The sequence below is a fragment of the Alligator sinensis genome, unplaced genomic scaffold (genome assembly GCF_000455745.1).
Source record: "Alligator sinensis unplaced genomic scaffold, ASM45574v1 scaffold138_1, whole genome shotgun sequence".
NCBI lineage: Eukaryota > Metazoa > Chordata > Crocodylia > Alligatoridae > Alligator > Alligator sinensis.
The window spans coordinates 3,281,739-3,301,229 of NW_005841862.1; the positions used below are offsets into that span (position 1 = coordinate 3,281,739).

At 40.1% G+C, this 19,491-nt stretch overlaps 1 protein-coding gene across 11 annotated transcripts in view; it reads left to right on the forward strand.

Moving 5' to 3' along the window:
• The window catches only part of CDC42BPA (CDC42 binding protein kinase alpha), a 349,682-nt gene that overhangs the window by 283,416 nt on the left and 46,775 nt on the right, over nucleotides 1–19,491 (forward strand). For 9 of the 11 annotated variants that reach the window (XM_025216127.1, XM_025216130.1, XM_025216161.1 and 6 more), the window contains 5 exons: nucleotides 2,520–2,611; nucleotides 5,684–5,760; nucleotides 10,927–10,965; nucleotides 15,750–15,869; nucleotides 16,689–16,769. In XM_025216127.1, coding sequence (XP_025071912.1) covers nucleotides 2,520–2,611; nucleotides 5,684–5,760; nucleotides 10,927–10,965; nucleotides 15,750–15,869; nucleotides 16,689–16,769 — 409 coding nt within the window. The remainder of the gene's footprint in view (nucleotides 1–2,519; nucleotides 2,612–5,683; nucleotides 5,761–10,926; nucleotides 10,966–15,749; nucleotides 15,870–16,688; nucleotides 16,770–19,491) is intronic. The other 2 variants (XM_025216132.1, XM_025216154.1) reach the window with 1 other exon arrangement.

Below are 19,491 nucleotides of genomic sequence, written 5' to 3' on the forward strand. Positions count from 1 at the left end.
TATTTAAAAAAAATAGGCATCTTGATTCCTTAAAATATAGAGAATATGGCTCTTTAATGTGTATGTCTTAAAGTATAGGTCAGTCACATGGCACCTATGAGTATTTTTAGAATTTGTATTAAAAACATGTAACAGGGTGGCCACCTCATCAGGTTTTCACTGGCCGTGTTGCTCCTGGGGCAACTACCCACTTCTCTCGCCTGCCACACCTTGATGGAAAAATATGAGACTTGTTACTAAGGCGGGAGGCTACCCATTACTTGCCCTGCTGACAAGGGCCTTAATACCTGCTCCAACCTCCCCTCCATGGGTCCCATGCCTCGCAGATGTTACTCTGGTGTTACTTCTCCAGCCTATGGCTGGAGCAGACTGGGCGCATAGCTGTAGTGCTTCTCTGTAGCCCTGGAGGGCCACTCTCATGCTACCCCTCTCTCATCGGGGTCCTACTTACTCCGCTTACTCACCCAGCCTTTCATACTGCCCTCTTTCAGGGGCCACACTCATCCCTCCTGGCATCACCCAGCTTTAGGCTTAGCATCCTCTCCTCGGTCAGCCCCAGCACAGTCTGTTGGATGTCTCCCTCTACCCTCACCCAAGTGTTGACTGAGCGACTCTACAACTATAGGCCTATTTCACTCCTGGCCCCTCTCCGGGCCACTATACCTCCACTGGGCCTCCTCACTTGCCCACATTTACAGGGCCGCTCTAATCATTGCCCCTCTCACCAGGTCTCATTACTCGTCGCCCCTCTCTCTCCCAGGATCTCACTCGCGCCCCTAGGCTTTATCCCGCCACCTGGGCGCAGCCCCAGGTCCCTCCTCTGGCCTGAGCTCTGCCTTAGGGCTCCATAACGAGCCTTGGACTTCCCCTGCTTGCTAGAACACCACTAGGGATGTGGGGCTGGGATTATAAGGCGCCCCGACCCACCTTTCACTGGGGAGGTAACAGGCCTGGCATTTCCTGGGGGTTCCCACCCCACTACGAGCCCCACCAGGCCACCCTTCCCCGGCAGGGTGCAGTTTTCTGTCTTACCCAGAACAAGGGATCACCTCCTCCCCATAGCCCCTGCCCTTACCTCATGACTCTGGCCAGAACCGCCTCTCAGCCTAATGTTAGTTCCTTCCTTCCTGCAGCAACCTGCAGCCCAGTTTATATCCCTGGGGCAAAATGGCTGCCCTCATCAGGCACCTGGCTGCCACCTATTTTCTGCCCTTGAAGTGGTGGGCACCAAAGGTGCCCTGCCACAAAACATATATACAGTACAAAATTGATCACATGCTGTACTCTGGTAATAATAGTTTTAAAAAAAGATTTACCCAGTGTTTGTGCTACCCCTAGGCAAGGTACTGTAGTTTAAGATAACCTTTGAATTCTCTCTTTCTGAACAAAGAGATTAGACTAGTTTACAAACCTATCTGCTGATGCCTCTTTAAAATTCCTTAATGCTATAATGTGCCTTTCTGAGCACTTAGATGGAATGCCAGTGGTAGAAAAAGGGAAGGAATTGATTCATAAATCCCAAATGTGAAAGAAAAGGAAGAATTTCTGTCTTAGCTGGATTTGTAAGAAAAATGGAGATGAGAAGTCAACCATACCAGGGCAAATTTAATTTTTAGGGGTACAGAGATTTTCAGTTCACTGTATCAGGTTTTTCCTCACACAGCTTCCATTGTGGCTGATGAGATATGGAATAAACAACTTGTATATAAAACAACTCAGTCTGTGCATGGAAAATGTTCATGCTATTATAATAGCCAGCGTTAGAGAATCAAGGATTTTGAGTTCTGTCCTTGGTTCATTGAGTTCATGTTGTCTAATCAGTTAATTTCTCTGAGTCTTGGCCTAACCATTTGTAAAATGGAAATGTTAATATCTAGCCAGCCTGCCTGGGTGTTGTGTGCACTATTCAGATACTGTGCCAATGGAGAGCAATATAAAACCCCTAAGATAAGAGGGATCAATGACTAGTATTCAAAAAGTTATTTGAGATCTTTTTTGATAAGTGTTATAAAAATGAATGTTAGTAGTAGTAATATGAGTGTGAATCAGAGAGCTCTGATATAGCCAATTGTAGTCAGGACATTTATAGTATCGACATGTTTTTATGGATTCGCTCATGAAAAATTCAACAGAAAAAGTTCAGCTTACAGTCTATTAGCAGCACAAACACAGTGAACTACCAAATTAAATAATATTTGTTAAGTTTAAAAAAAAACTTGATCTTTTCTTCTCATTCTAAGGGCATGGGTTCACACAGTTGCTCATAAATAGAGGCATGACAACCTAAAGGGTAAAGAAAGGCAATTATTCACTCCCTTTTTAAGGTCCCATACTAAACAAGTCCTAACAGAATTCTGAACTCAGTCTTTCATTTGATGACCTCATGCTTTTTTTGACCATGCAACTTGGCTGGCATTGATTTTAACCAAACAGTAGCCCAAATAACATGCTAAGAGGGTCGAGAAAGGGAGACTCTGTACCAGTGGCTCTTAGTAATTATGTCTGTTTGTTTTTTAAAGCAAACTGCAAGAATCAGAGAAGAAGAACTTGGAGCTACTAGGAGAAATTGAAAAACTGAAAAAGGAAACGGAAGACCTTAGATCAGAAAAGGGTATGGCAAGTGGTGTCCGGATACATGAGAATGTGCTGCACAGTGGTGGGTACATCTTATCATCTTAGCATGTCATCTTCCAGCATAAGTGTGAGAGCCATGATGCTGAAAGAGTCTGGTATCTAAAGCATGAGCACAGCTGTTTCATGGTAAGATGTACCCACAGCAGCTCTGTTATGTAATATTTTTTAATTTTATTTTTGCACTTGAACCAATAAGAGTAATTTTGGTTTGAACTGTTATTTTCCCTTGCATTTGCATTCCATAAGTAACCTCTATATAAACTTTGGAAGCAAAGAATAATCCCACAGAAAAGATGTCTATAAAATATAGTAGTAATATCAATAGTAGTCAGTCAGTACTCTGCACTTCTGGATGTTCTGGATAGATCTCCCTTAAGAAAGGAAAATTGCCAAGACATTGATAATATTTAATGGCTCGCACTCTTGCAGCAGTTTTTTGTGTATGCACAGGAGTACATTCATGAACAGAATCAATGTAACTGGCTTTTTTTTGGTACCAGTGCATTCTGAGATTTCTAAAGTACCTATCCCATTGCTCCTGCCACCATTGCTGCAAAATAGTAATTTTCAAACAGAAAGTAAGTGCACTAAGTGATAAGTTGATAGAATCAGCCAAACTGATGTAGCTGTAATGTTTGTGTCTTATGGTCCACACAGGAAAAAGTCTTGGTATCCTGCATTGTTTGAAGCAGACCTGAAATACCTAATGTCTTCTGCCAGGGACAGTAACAAGTTAGAATCTAAAACCAGGAACATTCCCAGTCTAACTGTGATGTGTATGCAAGGCATTGTACAGGCTTTGCAACCTCTAGGCATTCCAAACTGTAGCCTGTGGCAGCTCATTTTCACCTACCGCCAGATATGCCTGTGAGTGCAGCATGACAATCATGACAACAAAGTGGTATACAGAATGTGCATATATATGTAACTGGTGCTGATAACCTGATAAATAGGAAATGATTTAGTGTACTGATATTTGCTCATCTTGATGTTGGACATTGATATTCAGAATATGCATAATATGCATAATAGTTTCAGTATAGGAATTTTGGGACTGCCAGTTGCCTTAAGAAGTTTTTCTGGACAATGGTACTTTTTCATATGTTTATCCTTCCATTTATAGCTCCATAAACAGCCTATTAAATATTCTGCAAATGGCTATGCTTCTGAAAAACTGGCTAATTGTCAGGTTACTAAACAAGTCTGCCATGTAGCATTGATAGTCATAAACAAGAATTGGTAATAAATATTTTACCATGTATGGTGTTTCTTCAGTGTTAGAACTTTAGCTTTTTTGTACAAAGGTGTTTAATTCTATTTCTGAAAAGAATATAAAACTTTAAAAAATTAATGGATTTTAAATATGGCAGAAGCAATTACTATACTTTTGCCAGAAGCAAATGCTCAGAAGTGGGTGATTTAATATTTTATTATCAAGAAACACACTTTAATTCAGATTCTTTCTTATATTTGAATTTGACTGCCTCTTATAAATAGAAAGATGTTGATTGCTAAAAGACAAACAATGTAAAGAATTCAAAGGCATGTATCCTCTTCAGTACTGGCAGATTAACTCACCATGCATGGAAATTGTTTTCCAAGAAAAGGCCATTTAGATTAGCAGACGCATCCTGTATATTTGATAAGAGTATTCCAGAAACCTAGGAGGGGGAGAAAATAACACAGGAGAAACCTGATTCTATAGACTAATGCCTACATTGAGAATCACATCCAAGCTCCCAATAAGAGCTCTAGAACAGTGCTGCTCCAACTTTCAACTCCACAGGCCAGATGAGGGGTGCAGGGTTGGTCTGCAAGCCAGACGGGGCTCCCCATGCCAGAATCGGGCCCTGTAAGGTTTGACTGGCCCCCATATGCAGGGATCAGGCCCCAAGCCCGCATGCTGCCCCTGCCCAGCCCCATACACCAGGATCAGGTCCTGTGCCGCCATTAGCACCCAGCCTAGCACATGAGGCTATGCTATCTGTATCTGTGGGCCAGGGACTGAACACCCCTACTCTAGAATGTTAATGGAGATGTAACACATTCTTTATGTTTTAGAAGGAGTAGGTTTCCTTTGAACCTACTCCCTTTGAGTTTTTCAAAAAAGGGTATATATGTACCAGGCAGGCTGACATTTCCCATGATAGAAGGAATGTGAAAGGTAACTCTGAGTTATGCACATGTATACGCATGTGCATGTATGCACCTCCATGCACCACCTAATATTTTTAAGAAGATTAAATGATTAAATCTCTTTGAAAGCAGTGATTCATGAAGACTCAGTGGTCATAATTTCTGGGTGTTATTAATCAGTTTGAATTCATTGTATATTTGTGATTCAATATCTACTTATAAGGTCTTGAATAACATCGAGACGAGATGTTTGACAAACCGGGCTACATTAACACCCAGGTTATGCCGCTAATGACATACACAAAATGCAAAGTTTGACACGCTTCCCACCTCATTCCCTTATCCCCAATGAAAAGCCCAGCTGGAATGTAATACAGAACTGTAGGGTACCTGCAGCACCTTCACCTGGACTTCTACTATCTTTGGATGCTCTGAAGTGGGTAGCAGTGGATGGCAGCACATTCCCCAGGCAGAATTTCTAAAAAAATGGCAGCAGCCTGCTACTTGTTTTCTTCCACCACAGGGGTGAATGTGCTGGGTTACAGAGGCCATACCAGAGTATGAAATGAGCCATGTCTGTAAGTGCACAGATACATGATTAAATATCTGTGCATTGTATATGGATACATGCACATTCAATATCAGTGCATTATATATCCCATACATATATCTGTCATCACTTTGACATTATATACATCCTGGGAAGAGAAGAATTAGCCATAGGTTGCATACCTCGTGGGTCTGCAAAAATGTTACCTTCCTTTATGCTGATTAGCACATTAGATATAACTTGTAATCAATTTTAGATGATTCAGGTAAACACTAAACACCTATAATCATGTTCAGCAAGACAAAGGTCCTCCATGAAAAGGTCATTTTTCTGTAGCTTAAAAAAATTGCTGCTGTTTTCTAGGTGTAAAGCACCAAGACTCACAGAATTCTTTCTTGGCATTTTTGAATGCGCCTACCTCTGCTCTGGATCAATTTGAAGTAAGTGTGCAGCCATTTGAATATCTTTCGCAGTACTGGAAAGAGCATATTTTTGATGACGTGGATTGTTTGCATACTTGTTTACAGGTTACTGCTGTGTTTAATCTCTTTTTCCATTTACATTTTGTGCATAATTTTAATGACAGTTAATGGTAATGGTTTATTATTGTCTATGTCATTTTTCTTCTCTTGAAAAAATGGTAAGTACAGTCAGTTCTTTTAAAAATTCCAGTATGTTGAAATGTTCCCAATTTCTTAGTGTATAAAAGCAGGTATTAAGATGGCCTTCCATCATTTAAATAATAGCTAATACAAATTATATTTTTTCACACTCATTATTAGATCAAACACTTGGTAGATTGAAAAATGAGAGAAAACGCATAAATGGAAACACATAGTTTGCACTTTCTCTTACCAAAAGCAATGTAAAATTTCTAGGAGTGAGATCTTGGCTCTGTTTAACTCAGTAACAAAACTCCCATTGACTTAAAGGGAAACCAAATTGTTCTCCTTACTGTTCTATCATAGCCTAGAATTTGCTGTGGGCCTCCCATTGATGTCAGTGGAAAACACTCAAAGCCATCTGTAATACAGCAGAATTTGAGCCCTAAAATTTAAGGGGAAAAAATCTTGTCCCTTTTTTCTAATTAATATTTACAGTGGTTGAACGCCAAAGAATTCTATACTTACGTTGTACACATTTATTTTGTTTTGTATTGATCTATCATGCTATTCTTAATACAGAATCCTGTCAGAGAACAGAAATGTTATATTGAGTGAAGGGTTGAAAAAGCATTAATCTGCTTTTATATGGGTGGATTATAAATTAATTGTCTAAGAAACAAAAGGCAATTAACAAAATTTTTTGCTGCTTTCATGGATATAATTGTTTTCTAGCATGAGTCATTTACAATTTTACTTTAATCATTTTTGCAATGCTGTGGCATTATTATTTGTTTTTGCTTAATAGTTCTCTTCATCCATCTCTTTCTGTTTCTTTACTGCTGTATTCGTTAAAATAGGATTCCTTTTCTTCTTCTTCTTCTTCATCCTCATTGATTGATTTTATGGATGACGTAAGTCTTTGATCTCCAAACAAGTAAATCCCCCCCCAATAAAAAGAGATTAGTTGGTTGTTCTGTTAAATTCAACCAGTAATACAGTCAACTTTTTTAATGGTATGATTTCAAATGCATTCTAAGAGCAGAGTACTATTTCTAATATATCTGTGGCCATAAATGTAGATATATATACAGTTTAACTGTGTCCCTTTCCCTCTTTAATGGATGGGATTGAAATTTCTCATTGAAAAATGCTTTTGCATTGTGGAGCAATGCTGTGATTTGTCCATTTTAAGGGTTTATCCACTAAGAAGCCTCCTATTTTATCTTCAGTCCTGAAATCTTTAATGATGATGTTTAATTAATTTCAGTTGGTTGTTGCATATTATATTCACTCTCACTGATGTTTTTCTAGCAGTTTTCTGGTCACTTTAACCACTGTATTTTTTCTGCATACTGATTATTTTTAGAATGGGGGTTCCCTAAAATAATAAATAGATTTTGACTTTTAAAAATATGATCTTATTGCTAGTATTAATTATGCAGTGAGTTTGTTACATTTTACTGTATCCAGATTGGCCATAGCAATTTATTTGTGTTTCATTGTGGAATTTATGTTCATGATGTAGGAAAAATATTGAAAATAGTTATGCTTGTTGGTTACTTACTTAGTTACTGAATCATTTTAAAAGCTGTAAATTGACTGCATTATCTATTTTCTAGATCCAAGTGGTAGACTAATAGATGTAAATATTTAGAAGTCTTCTCTCAAAATATATACCATTCTCACTCTTTATAAAGCTCTCTATTATAATACTGTTTGGTAAACAGAACTTGTGTTCCCAATTTCATTAGAATGCATTATGATTAACTGTGTTGTAAAAAATCCATTATAAAATTGAAATGGGCATTTTATAAGAATAAATAAAGAGGGTGTAGTGTCTAATCCCACCCTGATAAATATATCTTCTGTTCACAACCAAAAGCTATGAAAAATAACGTTTTTCATGTAATTTTTACTTGTGTATTGTTTTTCTCTGTGGTCTCAGGCCATGACTGTGGACAGGGTGTGAGTGTATATTTGTGGTACTATGTTAAAAGAATTAGCTCATAACTTGTATTACACTGAGAAAAGCCAGAAAGGCCAAGTCCAGACATGCAGGGGCATGTGTTTGCAGTGGCACAAATAGTACATGCATAAATTTGTGCCACTACTTTGTGCCTCATTGCATGCCCCTACATATGCACTTTGTTGCATATTGTCCTGCTTTAGGCAAACTGCCCTTGCCCAGCTACTCCTGACTCCTGGCATGGTAAGGCAGCCAGGGCACAAGTGGAGCAGTAGAGACACTCTGACTGGCACTGGAGGACCAAGCCTCTGTTTGTTCCAGCATGCACTATTTTCCCGTACTCTGTGCCACTTTTTTTTGCTACTGGGAAATCCTGGTAGCAAATTTTGACCCCCTGCTGGAAATTTGCAACACGGGGCACATTTTAATGTTCCACACGTGCAGTTTGTGGTGCCACAAACCACACATAGCTGCATGTCTGGACGCAGCCAAAGAGTTGCCTTTCTGACACCATTGAAATATTCTTATGCCCAAAGATACTAATATGCAATTTACCCTCTTGTTAACATTATAATACATCTTGAACATTATATTGCTCTATTTGGGTTGAAAAGGAGCGGTCTGCGTGGTGGGAAAACATTAAGCAAAGGTCAACCAGTGCATCTTTCCCTTTAATAAACCATGAAAAACACATATTACACCCTTCTCAAAATATTTTAGATGAGTAATGAAGTACATGTTAGGGAGTATAGTTAATACTTTTATTTTTGTTTAGAGGGAACTAATGGTAATTATCATTACCTTGTTAGTCTTCCAGTATTTTTATTCTCAGGCTTGTAAACTTACTTATAAGAGACATGAGTAAATATGAAATCGCACGCGCATACATGCACACACACACACACACACACACACACACAGAGTTTTGAAGCAAAGGCCTTTATAAGGGACTAAAGAATGACATCAGAAGAGTGCACAGGGTGGGGGGACTAACAAGAGTATACTCCTACATGAAATATTTGCTTTTTTCTTAATGCTCTTTTTTCTGCAGACCTGAATATGACATTTTCATTTATTTGATTGTGATTGAATTTATCCAGTAAGACAATAAATACCTCTTCTGAGTTGGCAAAATCAAACATAAATTGTAATTAAAAATGTAGTTATAAGTAGCCATGTTCTGTGCTGCAGGTCTATTGAACACATTTTAAATTACTATGTTAATCAGAACTTATATAATAAAAATACTATCACTACCTAAGACTTAGACCCTGGCCTCCATGCTCTATACAGTCTCTCTGAGAGTGGTATCTTAGAAGAAGAATGCCTTTTGTGTGGTGTCCTAAAAGGTGTGTCAGATCTAGGGCCAAAATTGCTGCTTAATAAATCTGAGAGTACATGGAAAGACAGGGCAGCTAGAGCTGTTCAAAAAATGGCAGTTCCTCCAACATCACTTGAGGTTTGGGGCAGTCTCTAGTGTTTGGGATCAGATATGAATACATGTTTTAAATTGCTGGTATCCTCTCCTCCTTACACACATAACCTTTGTGCTTCACCCTGAGATACTGCTGACAGCATAACTAGGTATGGACAAGAGGAGCACCAGTTGAGGGGGCACCTGTGGCACTGACCTTGCAGCAGTGACCCATGTTCAGGTTGCTCCTGCTGAGGCAGCAGCAGCCAGCGCTGCTGCAGGTACAGTAGCCCCTATGTAGGGAGGTAAGCACTCAACACACCTAGTGTCTTTTATTTGACACCTACCCTTCTCACCTCCCCCACCCACAGCATCAAAATTCCTAGTTACACCTCTGTTGATAGCTGAAGAGCTCTAGATAGTGAGCCAGCTGAGCCCTTATTTTACACATTTTGCAAGTCTGCTGGAGTCTCTGTAATCACGTGGGGGTAAATCAGCATAGAATTTGGCCAACTAATATATATATGCACTCTGGCTTGTATCTCTGACATACAAATAACTTGGATGTTTGCAGCCAGTAATAAATTTGTTTAGCTTGTTTTAATTTGTTTTAGCCAAAAAGACTATAATTTCCCTATTTCTTCTGGAGAAAACTAAAAATATAAGTCTGTGCTCCAGCTGCTGCTGACTGGAGTTTACAGATGCCTAAGAAGGAAGAATGATATTTTGCTGTGCTGACAATTCACTTTTACTTTTGGTTCAAAATAGTCCTCCATGTATCAACAGAGGGAAATATTTGGTTGGAGCAGCAGGTAATCTGAAGACTTTTGTGCTTCTTTGTCTCAGTTGAAAGCCTTCTCAAGCCTTGTAGGAGTTGTATCTCTTACATGTCCTCATCCACAGGGCTAAACTATAGAGGTCTCATTTTCACCAAGAAACACCTTATATTAGCAGTGCTATGCCTTTTGCAAGGCTCAGACTTACGCATCTCACCATCCCCTGAGTGATTAAATCTGATAACATTATTCATGTATTATCCTATGATCAGTTCTCATTCAAAATTCCCATTGGCCTTAGTAGGAGTAGCACACATGAAGCACTGACTGAATCTCGCCCTCCTACACTGTCTCTGAAACACATGCTTACAACTTTGAAATGTTCAATGGTGGTTCACAACCTTTTATAGTAAAAGCCCTGGCTGTGCCTATGCATCGATAATTCCTGACATTTGGAAGAATTACTGTGCGTGATGGTATATTAAATTAAACATACTGGGCCTCCAAGAGAAGAAACTATCCATCTCTTGGAGGTGCTAAAAATATGAATTGTGTGGGTCATACACCGGTGGTCTTATGGAGTCTGCATTGTACGGCTTTATTGTCCAGTGTAAAATTGAAGGCTGTGAAATAACTTTCCTTCCTGTGTTCTTTTGTCTTGGTGTTCCTTCTTATGAAAGACGGTCCCAAAGTAGAGAGAACATTGTCTTTCAATTACTTGTAACATTGTATATAATTGTGTGTGTATACACGTTGTCTATAAATACAGTGATGGATATTCTGAGCTGATAGGTGTGCTGTTGTGTTAAGCTTTGTAACATGTTCTCCTCCTCTCTTTGTTAAAGCGCTCTCCTTCCTGTATTCCAGCTAACAAAGGCAGACGTGTAAGAGGCTGTCTTACTCTGTGTGGCCCTTTATTTTTGCCTGTGGCGTACATGACTGTTGAATGTGTAGACTGTTCTATGTTGACTATTTATGGCTTGTATTTTACTTCACTGCATGTCTTGTGCTGCTGCTGCTGCTGTGCCTTTTCATTGTTTTAAGGCTGTGAGTTAAAAGCTTTAGGAATACTCTATTTGGGAAAACTCTGTGCCCATAATGCCACAGTAACTAAAGATGCTGGGTTATTTCTTCTGGATTTGAAAGGGAAATGTTGCAAAAGCTCATTATAAGAATGGATCAGATAGAAGCACATCAGGGAAAGATGAGCAGAGTAGGGGCCTCTTTGCTTTCACTGCATTAGCAAAGCTCCCTGGGAGAGATTTGGAGGAATTTCTTATAGATAGTAGACATTTGGCAACCAGGAGACGTGTTCAGGAAATATTATGGTCTGGATATGCTTTCTTTAAAAAATATGTATGTAATGGAAAACAGGTAATTAAAGTAAACTGTAGTACCCAAAAGGTCCGGAACATTTGTTGGAGAAGCACAAATTAAGGTGTATTCTATTAAAAATCTTAAAGCACTGAGGTATTTTTAAATTTGTAATGGATATATACATATGATTATATGGTATTGAGCATTAAATGGAATACAGATAGATCCACATATGCACATTCAAATATCTAGATAAATATAACAAAATACAATTGGAAATAGCAGTGATATTAATATTCCATAATAAGACTGATAATCTTTAATCTCTCTAATCATAACATTAATGGTACAGTTAAAACCATAGATTATTATATTTTCTCAACCCAGTTTACAGTGCACAGTGTTTCCTACTATTTAAGCAGTATGGCTCTGATTCAGAAGGCCTGTTCAGCATACACTTAAATGCTTTGATCAACAAGAATCAACTTAAGTACTCACTTAAATGTTTTACTAAACTGCAGCCTGTAGGCTAAATCTTATAGCCTTTAAGGGATGCAGTCTTGTGGAAGTCACCAAAAATATTTTCATGAAAAATGGCTGGAGGAGTGGTTCACACAATATGCACTTTTAAGAATCCCTTAGGCATATAGTGGTTTAAGAACAACTTAAAGATATTAATATGGTCAACACAGGCCTTAAATACTGTTGCAGCCAGCTTGCTTTTGTGCTAATTAACTTTAATGGGTGCTTGTACACATGATGGAATTGTCCTTTTTAGTGGTTTAATTGCCTTTTTAGCGGTTTAATCGCATCACACTTTACATATGCAACGGTATATTGTGCTTAATTTCTTCACACCGTACATGTAGCATGGCATATTGTGAATTAAATGACTTTGTTATGTACCAAACTAAAACACATCCCAATGTATATTAGTTTGCTATGTAACAAATTGCAGCAAGACATCCATCCCCAGGGCCCCCTGCAGCTCAGGGGCCACTTGGCCTGCCGGCAGCTTGCTCCCCAGCCGCAGGCATGCTCTGCGGGGGGGGAAAAAATGTGGTGAGAGGCTTGGTGGGCTTCAAGCGCCCCATGGACTGACCCCTGCAGCTTTCCCACTACCTGGGACTGCCCAGGAACAGGCTGGCTTCTCCCTGGGACACTGCCAGAAGGTGACAGGCAGGAAACTGGGTGAACTGGAAGCACAATGCATGGGGTGCTGGAAGCCTGGGTGTGTTCAGGGAAGCTCAGGCTCAGTGGGCTTCTAGCACCCCATGCACCATCCCTGCCACCTCCAGCCATCAGCCTGGAGGTGGCACCCTCATGCCACCTTCCAGCCACCCTCATGCCACCTTCCTGCACTGCCCCAGGGCGTTCCTGGTTGGTCCCAGGTGACGGGAAGGTGGCAGGGATAGTGCATGGGGCACTGGAAGCTTGCCAAGACTCTCACCGCTTTTTTTTCCCCCACGGAGCCTGCCTGCAGCCGGGGAGCAAGCTGCTGGCTGGCTGAGCAGCCCCTGAGCTGTGGAGGGCCCCGGTCCCTCTTTCTATGGGGGCAGCACCCCCGGGGCCACCTGGGTGGGCTGCTAGCAGCAAGGTGCTGCCGCAGCTTGGAGGCAGCACCCAGCCCAATCCAACTCTTCCCTGAGCCCGAGTTGGAGCAGCACCTGGCTCATTAGCAGCCCACCCAGATGGCCCTAGGGGGGCACTGCCGTCACAGAAGAAAGAACCAGGGTCCCCCACAGCTCAGGAGCCACTGGAAGTTCACACCCTGGCCACGGGCAGGCTTTGCCAGAAAAAAAATAGAAAAAGGATCAGGAGCCTCACTGTAGCAGTGACGGAGGCCCCTAAATTGAAACGGTGGGTTTTAAATTGTCACAATTAAAAACCCACCATTTCAATTTAGGGGAACTGAACTCCTGTCAGGTGTACAAGCAGCCAGCAGTAGGAACTAAACTGTGGAACTACCACGCTATCTAGTCAGCTAAGGCCCTGCTCTTGATACAGTATCTTTTGAATGGCAAAGCTGTCTTTGCTTTCAGTAGTGCTGGGTCAGGTGCTAAGTTAATTTTTAATTTTCATAACTGCAGTTGCTACTAGTACAGTAGATACCTGCTAAAAACAAAAAGTTTTATAGATCTCTCCAGGAAGATTTCATAGTTTCTACTACACTTGCGATACCTCTTTCAAGGGACTCAGCTTTGGTATGCAAGCATTAGGTTGAAGGGGAAGTTTATCAGTCCAGAAGATTCCATTCTTTTGTATTATATTGATTCGACTGAAATATGTCGCTCCAGATCAGATCTCCAAATTTAACTTCAAGAGTACATCTCTTCCCTGCTATAACAAAAATCACTTGCAATTTAATTGTTAGGGTGTTTTAAATATTGGTGCCGGGAAAAAGCTCTTACTTCTGGTTATAGAGGTTTTGAGTAGGTGCCAAGCAGTGCCATATTTGGATTTTTAAATACCTGAAGGGACATTTTCACATAGCCTAAAATGTGATTACTCAAAGGCATCAGCAGTTTTTGGTGTTACTGTGGGTTTGGAGTTACAATTTGCACCTGAGCACAAAAAATGTTTGCTTATTGCTAATAATTGCCTAAATGCTTGAAACACATGATCTACACGTAGCAAACAGGTGTATTGGTAAGTAGGACTTTTTACCTTTCAATATGAAAAGGGAGTGCATGGACCAGAGCAACTTACTGTCATCTTACTCTGTCTTGGGTTTCTTAAGTTGAAGAGCATTCTCCACCAACCACACTAAAACAGTTCAAAGCATTTGTAAAAATTAGAAATTAGAATACTTCCTCATAGTTTCTAAAAATCTACAGTTACACCTGTTCACTACTATGAATATAGTTTTAAAAACTGCACATGCATGTTCCAGGCTGGTGGCTTGGGAATGGAACACTTCTTGAAGGGTAATCCAATTTGTGGAGCCTTTTGGTGCTTCAGGAAAGCCATTCCAAGGTGCAATAGCAGCTTCAAAAAGGTTGATATATTATTTCTGTGCAGTTCTTTCTTGTATTACCAAGGTAGCTGATCACAGGTGACCTAACAAAAAAGTTCAGTGAAATAGAAAGGAAAGATTGGAAAACTGAGACATCTTGTAATACATCTGTAGAATACGCAGACAAGCAATCTAGCCCCACTATTCAGGGTAGTTTGGTTGTTAATAGAGAGAGAGTCATCTAGTTATCCTGCTTTTTAAAAAAAAGAGAGAGAGAGAGAGAGAGAGATAGGAAAGTTCACCGGAGATGGAGATGCATTGTTTTAATTTTTTCCAAGATTTTCAGCTCTATTGACTACAGTCCAGTGCAACACAACAAGATATAATCCTGCTGTCATACTCTATTATTTATCTCAGTAGCTCAGTTAAGATTAATCATCATTGTACATCATATAAAATCAAGGATCAAGGGGAAAAAAAACACTCTCTACTAGTTGCATCCATGCTATGGATGCCTTTACTTTCTTGCAATTCAAATATAGATAGAAACATCTCCCATAAAACACCCCTTTCTGTAGAAAAAAAGTGGTATTCCTAACAGAGGAAGTATGGCATTTCTGAGGTTTTTTTCTTATTATTATTGCTAATGTTTAGCGATTTCATAATAATTTAGTAATCAATAACTGAAAAAGAAATGCAAAGGTGAGCATTTTTCATTACTTGGAGGGGATTTGAAAAGGAGATGAGGTTGCCATCTGGAATAGTATGAACGATCTAGTATGAATGATCCAGTCCTTAACAATTATCAAAGGGGGAAATATTCAAGAATTGTATTTTAACTATTGTCTTACAATTTTTTCATTAATTTTTGTCCAAACTGCATTGCCTTAGGAAAAGAGAATTTTCCAATTTAAAATATTTGCGTCTTTCCAGTTGAAGCCCAAGTCTTCACTGGCATCCATTGTACTAGTTCCCAGTCTCATTGAACTCATTCTGCTTTCATGTGGGCTGTGTAGGGACTGACTCTGGGAAATCTTACTGCAGTGTCTGCATCAAAGAGAATAGAATTTGAAAATACAGCCTAATTCAACCTTTGAAAATGGTGTGTAATCAGCCTCTGCAAGAGCTTAAAGCTCAGAGCTTGCAAACACTTGCACGTATGCTTAACTTTGGGCATGTAAATAGTCCCATTGAAATCTTAGATTACTCATTTTTTGGAAATTCAGTTTTTGAAGCCCTTTACATTCCTTACAAAAATGGTTAAAATCATAATTATATGATTGTTCTCTCTCCCAAACTCTACTGCTCCATCTCTTCCTTGAGAAAAGTAGTGTGTTAGTAAAAGTGATGTCTTGATTTCTTTTTGTTTGTTTTTCTTCTGACTTGTTTCCCTAGATTGATTCAGTTGAGAACTTCACGTTATCTAACACGCCTTCACGGGATGAAGATATCAAGTCTCACCTCCATTCGAGATCTAGGTCTCCTTCCACAGCTAGTGACATTGAACCAATTGAGGTACTCGGTGCTGATGCTTTGATCTTTCACTCCTAAACTAAGTGCTTATTTCATGCAAAAATGACTACTGCAAATAGTGTTTATTCTCTTTGAGTTTAGGGTGACATTCACTCTAGTGGAGAGGCTCTTTGCAAGTATTATGGGCTATTCATGGACTTAAACATGGGCCTTCCTCACTGTGATGAATTCTACCTGATTTGAGTTGGTCTAATAAAAGATATCAGATTTACCCAAAGAACCTTGTCTACCTGGATCATATTAAATTTCAAGAAAGATTGGGGCTGAGGAATGTACATGGAATGAATTGATAGGAACAATATGTCCTCAGTCCTGGTATATATATTTATATATTTAAGAAGTCTGTACTAAAAGTTAACACTATAGTTTTGTTTTATGACTCATTCTGAATCATAGTTCAAAACCATAGCAAGGCAAACTATAAATAAGTCTCAGTGCCTATAATAGGGTGCCTCCTGTATCACTTTGTTGAAATAATTTAAATCTTGACTGGATAAATATATTTTAAAGCAGAAAATTAGGAGAGATTCAGTAAAGGTGAAATAAGTTTAATCAGTATTAAATGAATATGTTTTCTCTAGACTATTTCTTGACACATGTAAGAGAGAAATCATACATTTAAGTTATTATCCTGAGACCTACAAATTCATTTTATGTTACTGAGTTTTTCCTTTATGTTAATCAGCATGTCCATTGTAGTTGCTTTGTAATTGGTTTTTGTAGCCTTTTGGTTTTAGTCAGGAAGCTTTTGATAATATATGCCACTGATGTCTTACTTCTTTTTGTGGGGGTTGCGTTTAGGTCACAGATCATCCTCCACGTTCAGTTCACACGTCAACCATGAGGACAGCGTATATTGGTTCAGGACTCTCAGCACCAAAGGTAGTCAGTCAAACCGTCTAAAATCCTGTAATGAAGGAGGACAGATTTCACTCCAGGACAGCAGATTAGGAAAATTGTTAGAAATTCTAGAAATGCTGGTGTGGGAGGAAGAATTATATTCAATAGTAGCTGATTTCAAATGAAAAGACGACATGGAGATTATTATGGGTACTTGGCCACAGGAAAAGTATCAACTTGGACCATTAGAGAGAATTTACAGAACTAGGAAGTAAAGGAAGAAAACAATATAGAGAAAGATAATGAGACGGTTTTCATCTGCTTTATTCATCTGTCTAAATGAGAAGCTTTCTTCTAAATGAAGAAATTCAGGCTTAGTCATGAAATTCACTGTTTATAAGAAAGAATAACCCAAAAAGCTCCATGCTACTTTAATCATATACATAGACTGTGCTGGGTGTGGCTGGAAGCACCAATGCCTGGGTGCTTACATATATCCCTTGCATGCTCCAGAACTGATCCTTTTGCTAGCCAGACATTGTGGGGCCTGCCTGGGAGGGCATTTTTAGGGCAGGTGCAAGTGAGCTAGTGAAGGAGCTATGAATTAGTGTCTACTCTAATCTACCCAGGACCCTCCCAACAGCTTTTGTAACCAGGGGGGCAGAGGGAGGGGGGTAGCAGTCCACATTACAACTCTGGGTGGGGAAAATGTATTTTTGCTCTTCAGCCTTCCTGCACTCCAGTTGCATGAAGACCATGTACTTGGATGTAATATCAGTCAGAGGAATTAATTTCATCCTTGGTTGACGAGTTCCATTAACTCCATGTACCCAAACAAGTGGGAAACTATGCATAGGTTTTAAAGGAAGAGTTTACTGCGTAACATTTTCAGAAGTGCCTGAGTGACTTAGGAGCTGAAGTCCCTTCTGAAAATGTTAGCTTCTTCCAGTTAACTGTATTTCTGAAATGACTCTTGGGAACTCTTCTGTATAGACATACTATCAGTACAAAAGGCATGTATGCTGCAGCTGGTGGCTGTCAGCATCTTATACCCATAATGGAAAACCACAAAATAGCAACAAAGTCTACTTAAGCAATAGAATGGACCTGCCTGCAGACCAATACATCATTCCAATGCCATGTTTGAAACTCAGAACAAAAATGTTTTGAAGTTTTGAAACCTTAAGAGAAAATGACCCTCAGTCTCAGTCTGGTTTTGGGAGTGCACCACCATAATGCTAAATAATAATTGAATTGTCTAAATGGTCATCCTATATTAAGCTTTCAAAAACTTTGTAATGTGAAGCTTTGTTTCTCTTGAGTTTCAAAAATAGATATCAACCTGTAGTCAGACAGCCCTCTGGACAAGAATTGAAGAGGCAGTCATAAGAATTCCCTGTTTACTCAAACCCAGGATGAAGGGTTTTTTCCAAAAAAAACCCATGGGTTAATAAAAGTCTCATCTTAGATTTGAATACCAGCCTGGAGCAGGCAGTGGCTCAGCTCTCAATTCAGCCTGAAGCTCAAAGTCAAAGCCAGATCTGAACCACCTTCTGCCCTTGGCCAGGGTGGCTTGTGGGGCAGGGGAGGGGGCATGCAGCCAGGGGAGCATGGGGAGTCAACATGGTAGGGGGAATGCACAGGGGAGACCTACTTGTGCAGCTTGGAGGAGTATGAGGGAGACCATGCAGCCTGTCCCCCATGTCTCCAGTCTGCTTCCCCTTCCACTGGTTACCTTCTGCTGCAGCTCCAGCCCCAGCTTGTCCAGACCCAGAGCTGCCACTGCATGGAAATGTATAATTTTCCATGTGTAGAATCTAATTCTTAGGAGGTCTGGGGGGGGGGGCATCTTAAATTCAAAGTCATCTGGGCCTCGGGTAAATATGGTAAATTGATAAATGTCTTATAAAGTCAGATTCAGGGAAATTATATTCCAAGCCGTCAAAAAAATCTGAGTAAAGTCGCCCTGTCTCAAGTCATACACAGTATTCATATAGCTGGATGCTCTTTTGCACTCACAAAACGTTCAGGAGGAAAGTATTTTCTTTCTCACACGTCTAGAGGCTCTGTACTTCCTAGGCAGACCTGGAAAGAATCCGTCTACAGGAAATACATGCAGAGCCATGCAGACATCATGTAGACTCTTTGGCAAATCGTTACATATTCTTTAGGACTGTGCGAAGTTTCAGTTGCTGATTTGATTCGGAGGAGATTTGGCCTGATTCAGTGGCCAAATCTCCAAATCCAAATTCAATCAGGAGACCCATTAATCTCTCCAAATCAAATCGGAAACCTCCGATTCGATTCAGAGAGATATGAAGAGATTTGATGATTTGGCCATAGACACAGCTTTATATGTTTTTTCTACACACCTCTGTCTCGGACGGCCAGGGCCGACTCGAGTTACGCTTGTACGTCAGGGCGGGCTGGTGAATGGAGAGGCAGACACAACTTATTGGTTGCAAAAAACTTTACTCACGCCGCTTGCAATCACGACGCAGGTGGTCCGGTCGTAGGAACAACCACACAAGTTGTTCCAGCTGGCGGGGCCCGCACGGAATTTTAAACGGCCAGCAAGCCAATTACTAGCCGCCACGTGTGAATAATTTAGCACTGGCCAATAGCGGGGCACAAATTTACATCCGAATAGTGGGAACTCTTTGCACCGTGCATTTCTGTGCTGCAAAGAAGAAATGCATCCTGCAAAGGAAACTGTAAATTGGCGGGAACTCTCCTGCACGCAGGCTCTTAATTGCAGCAGAAC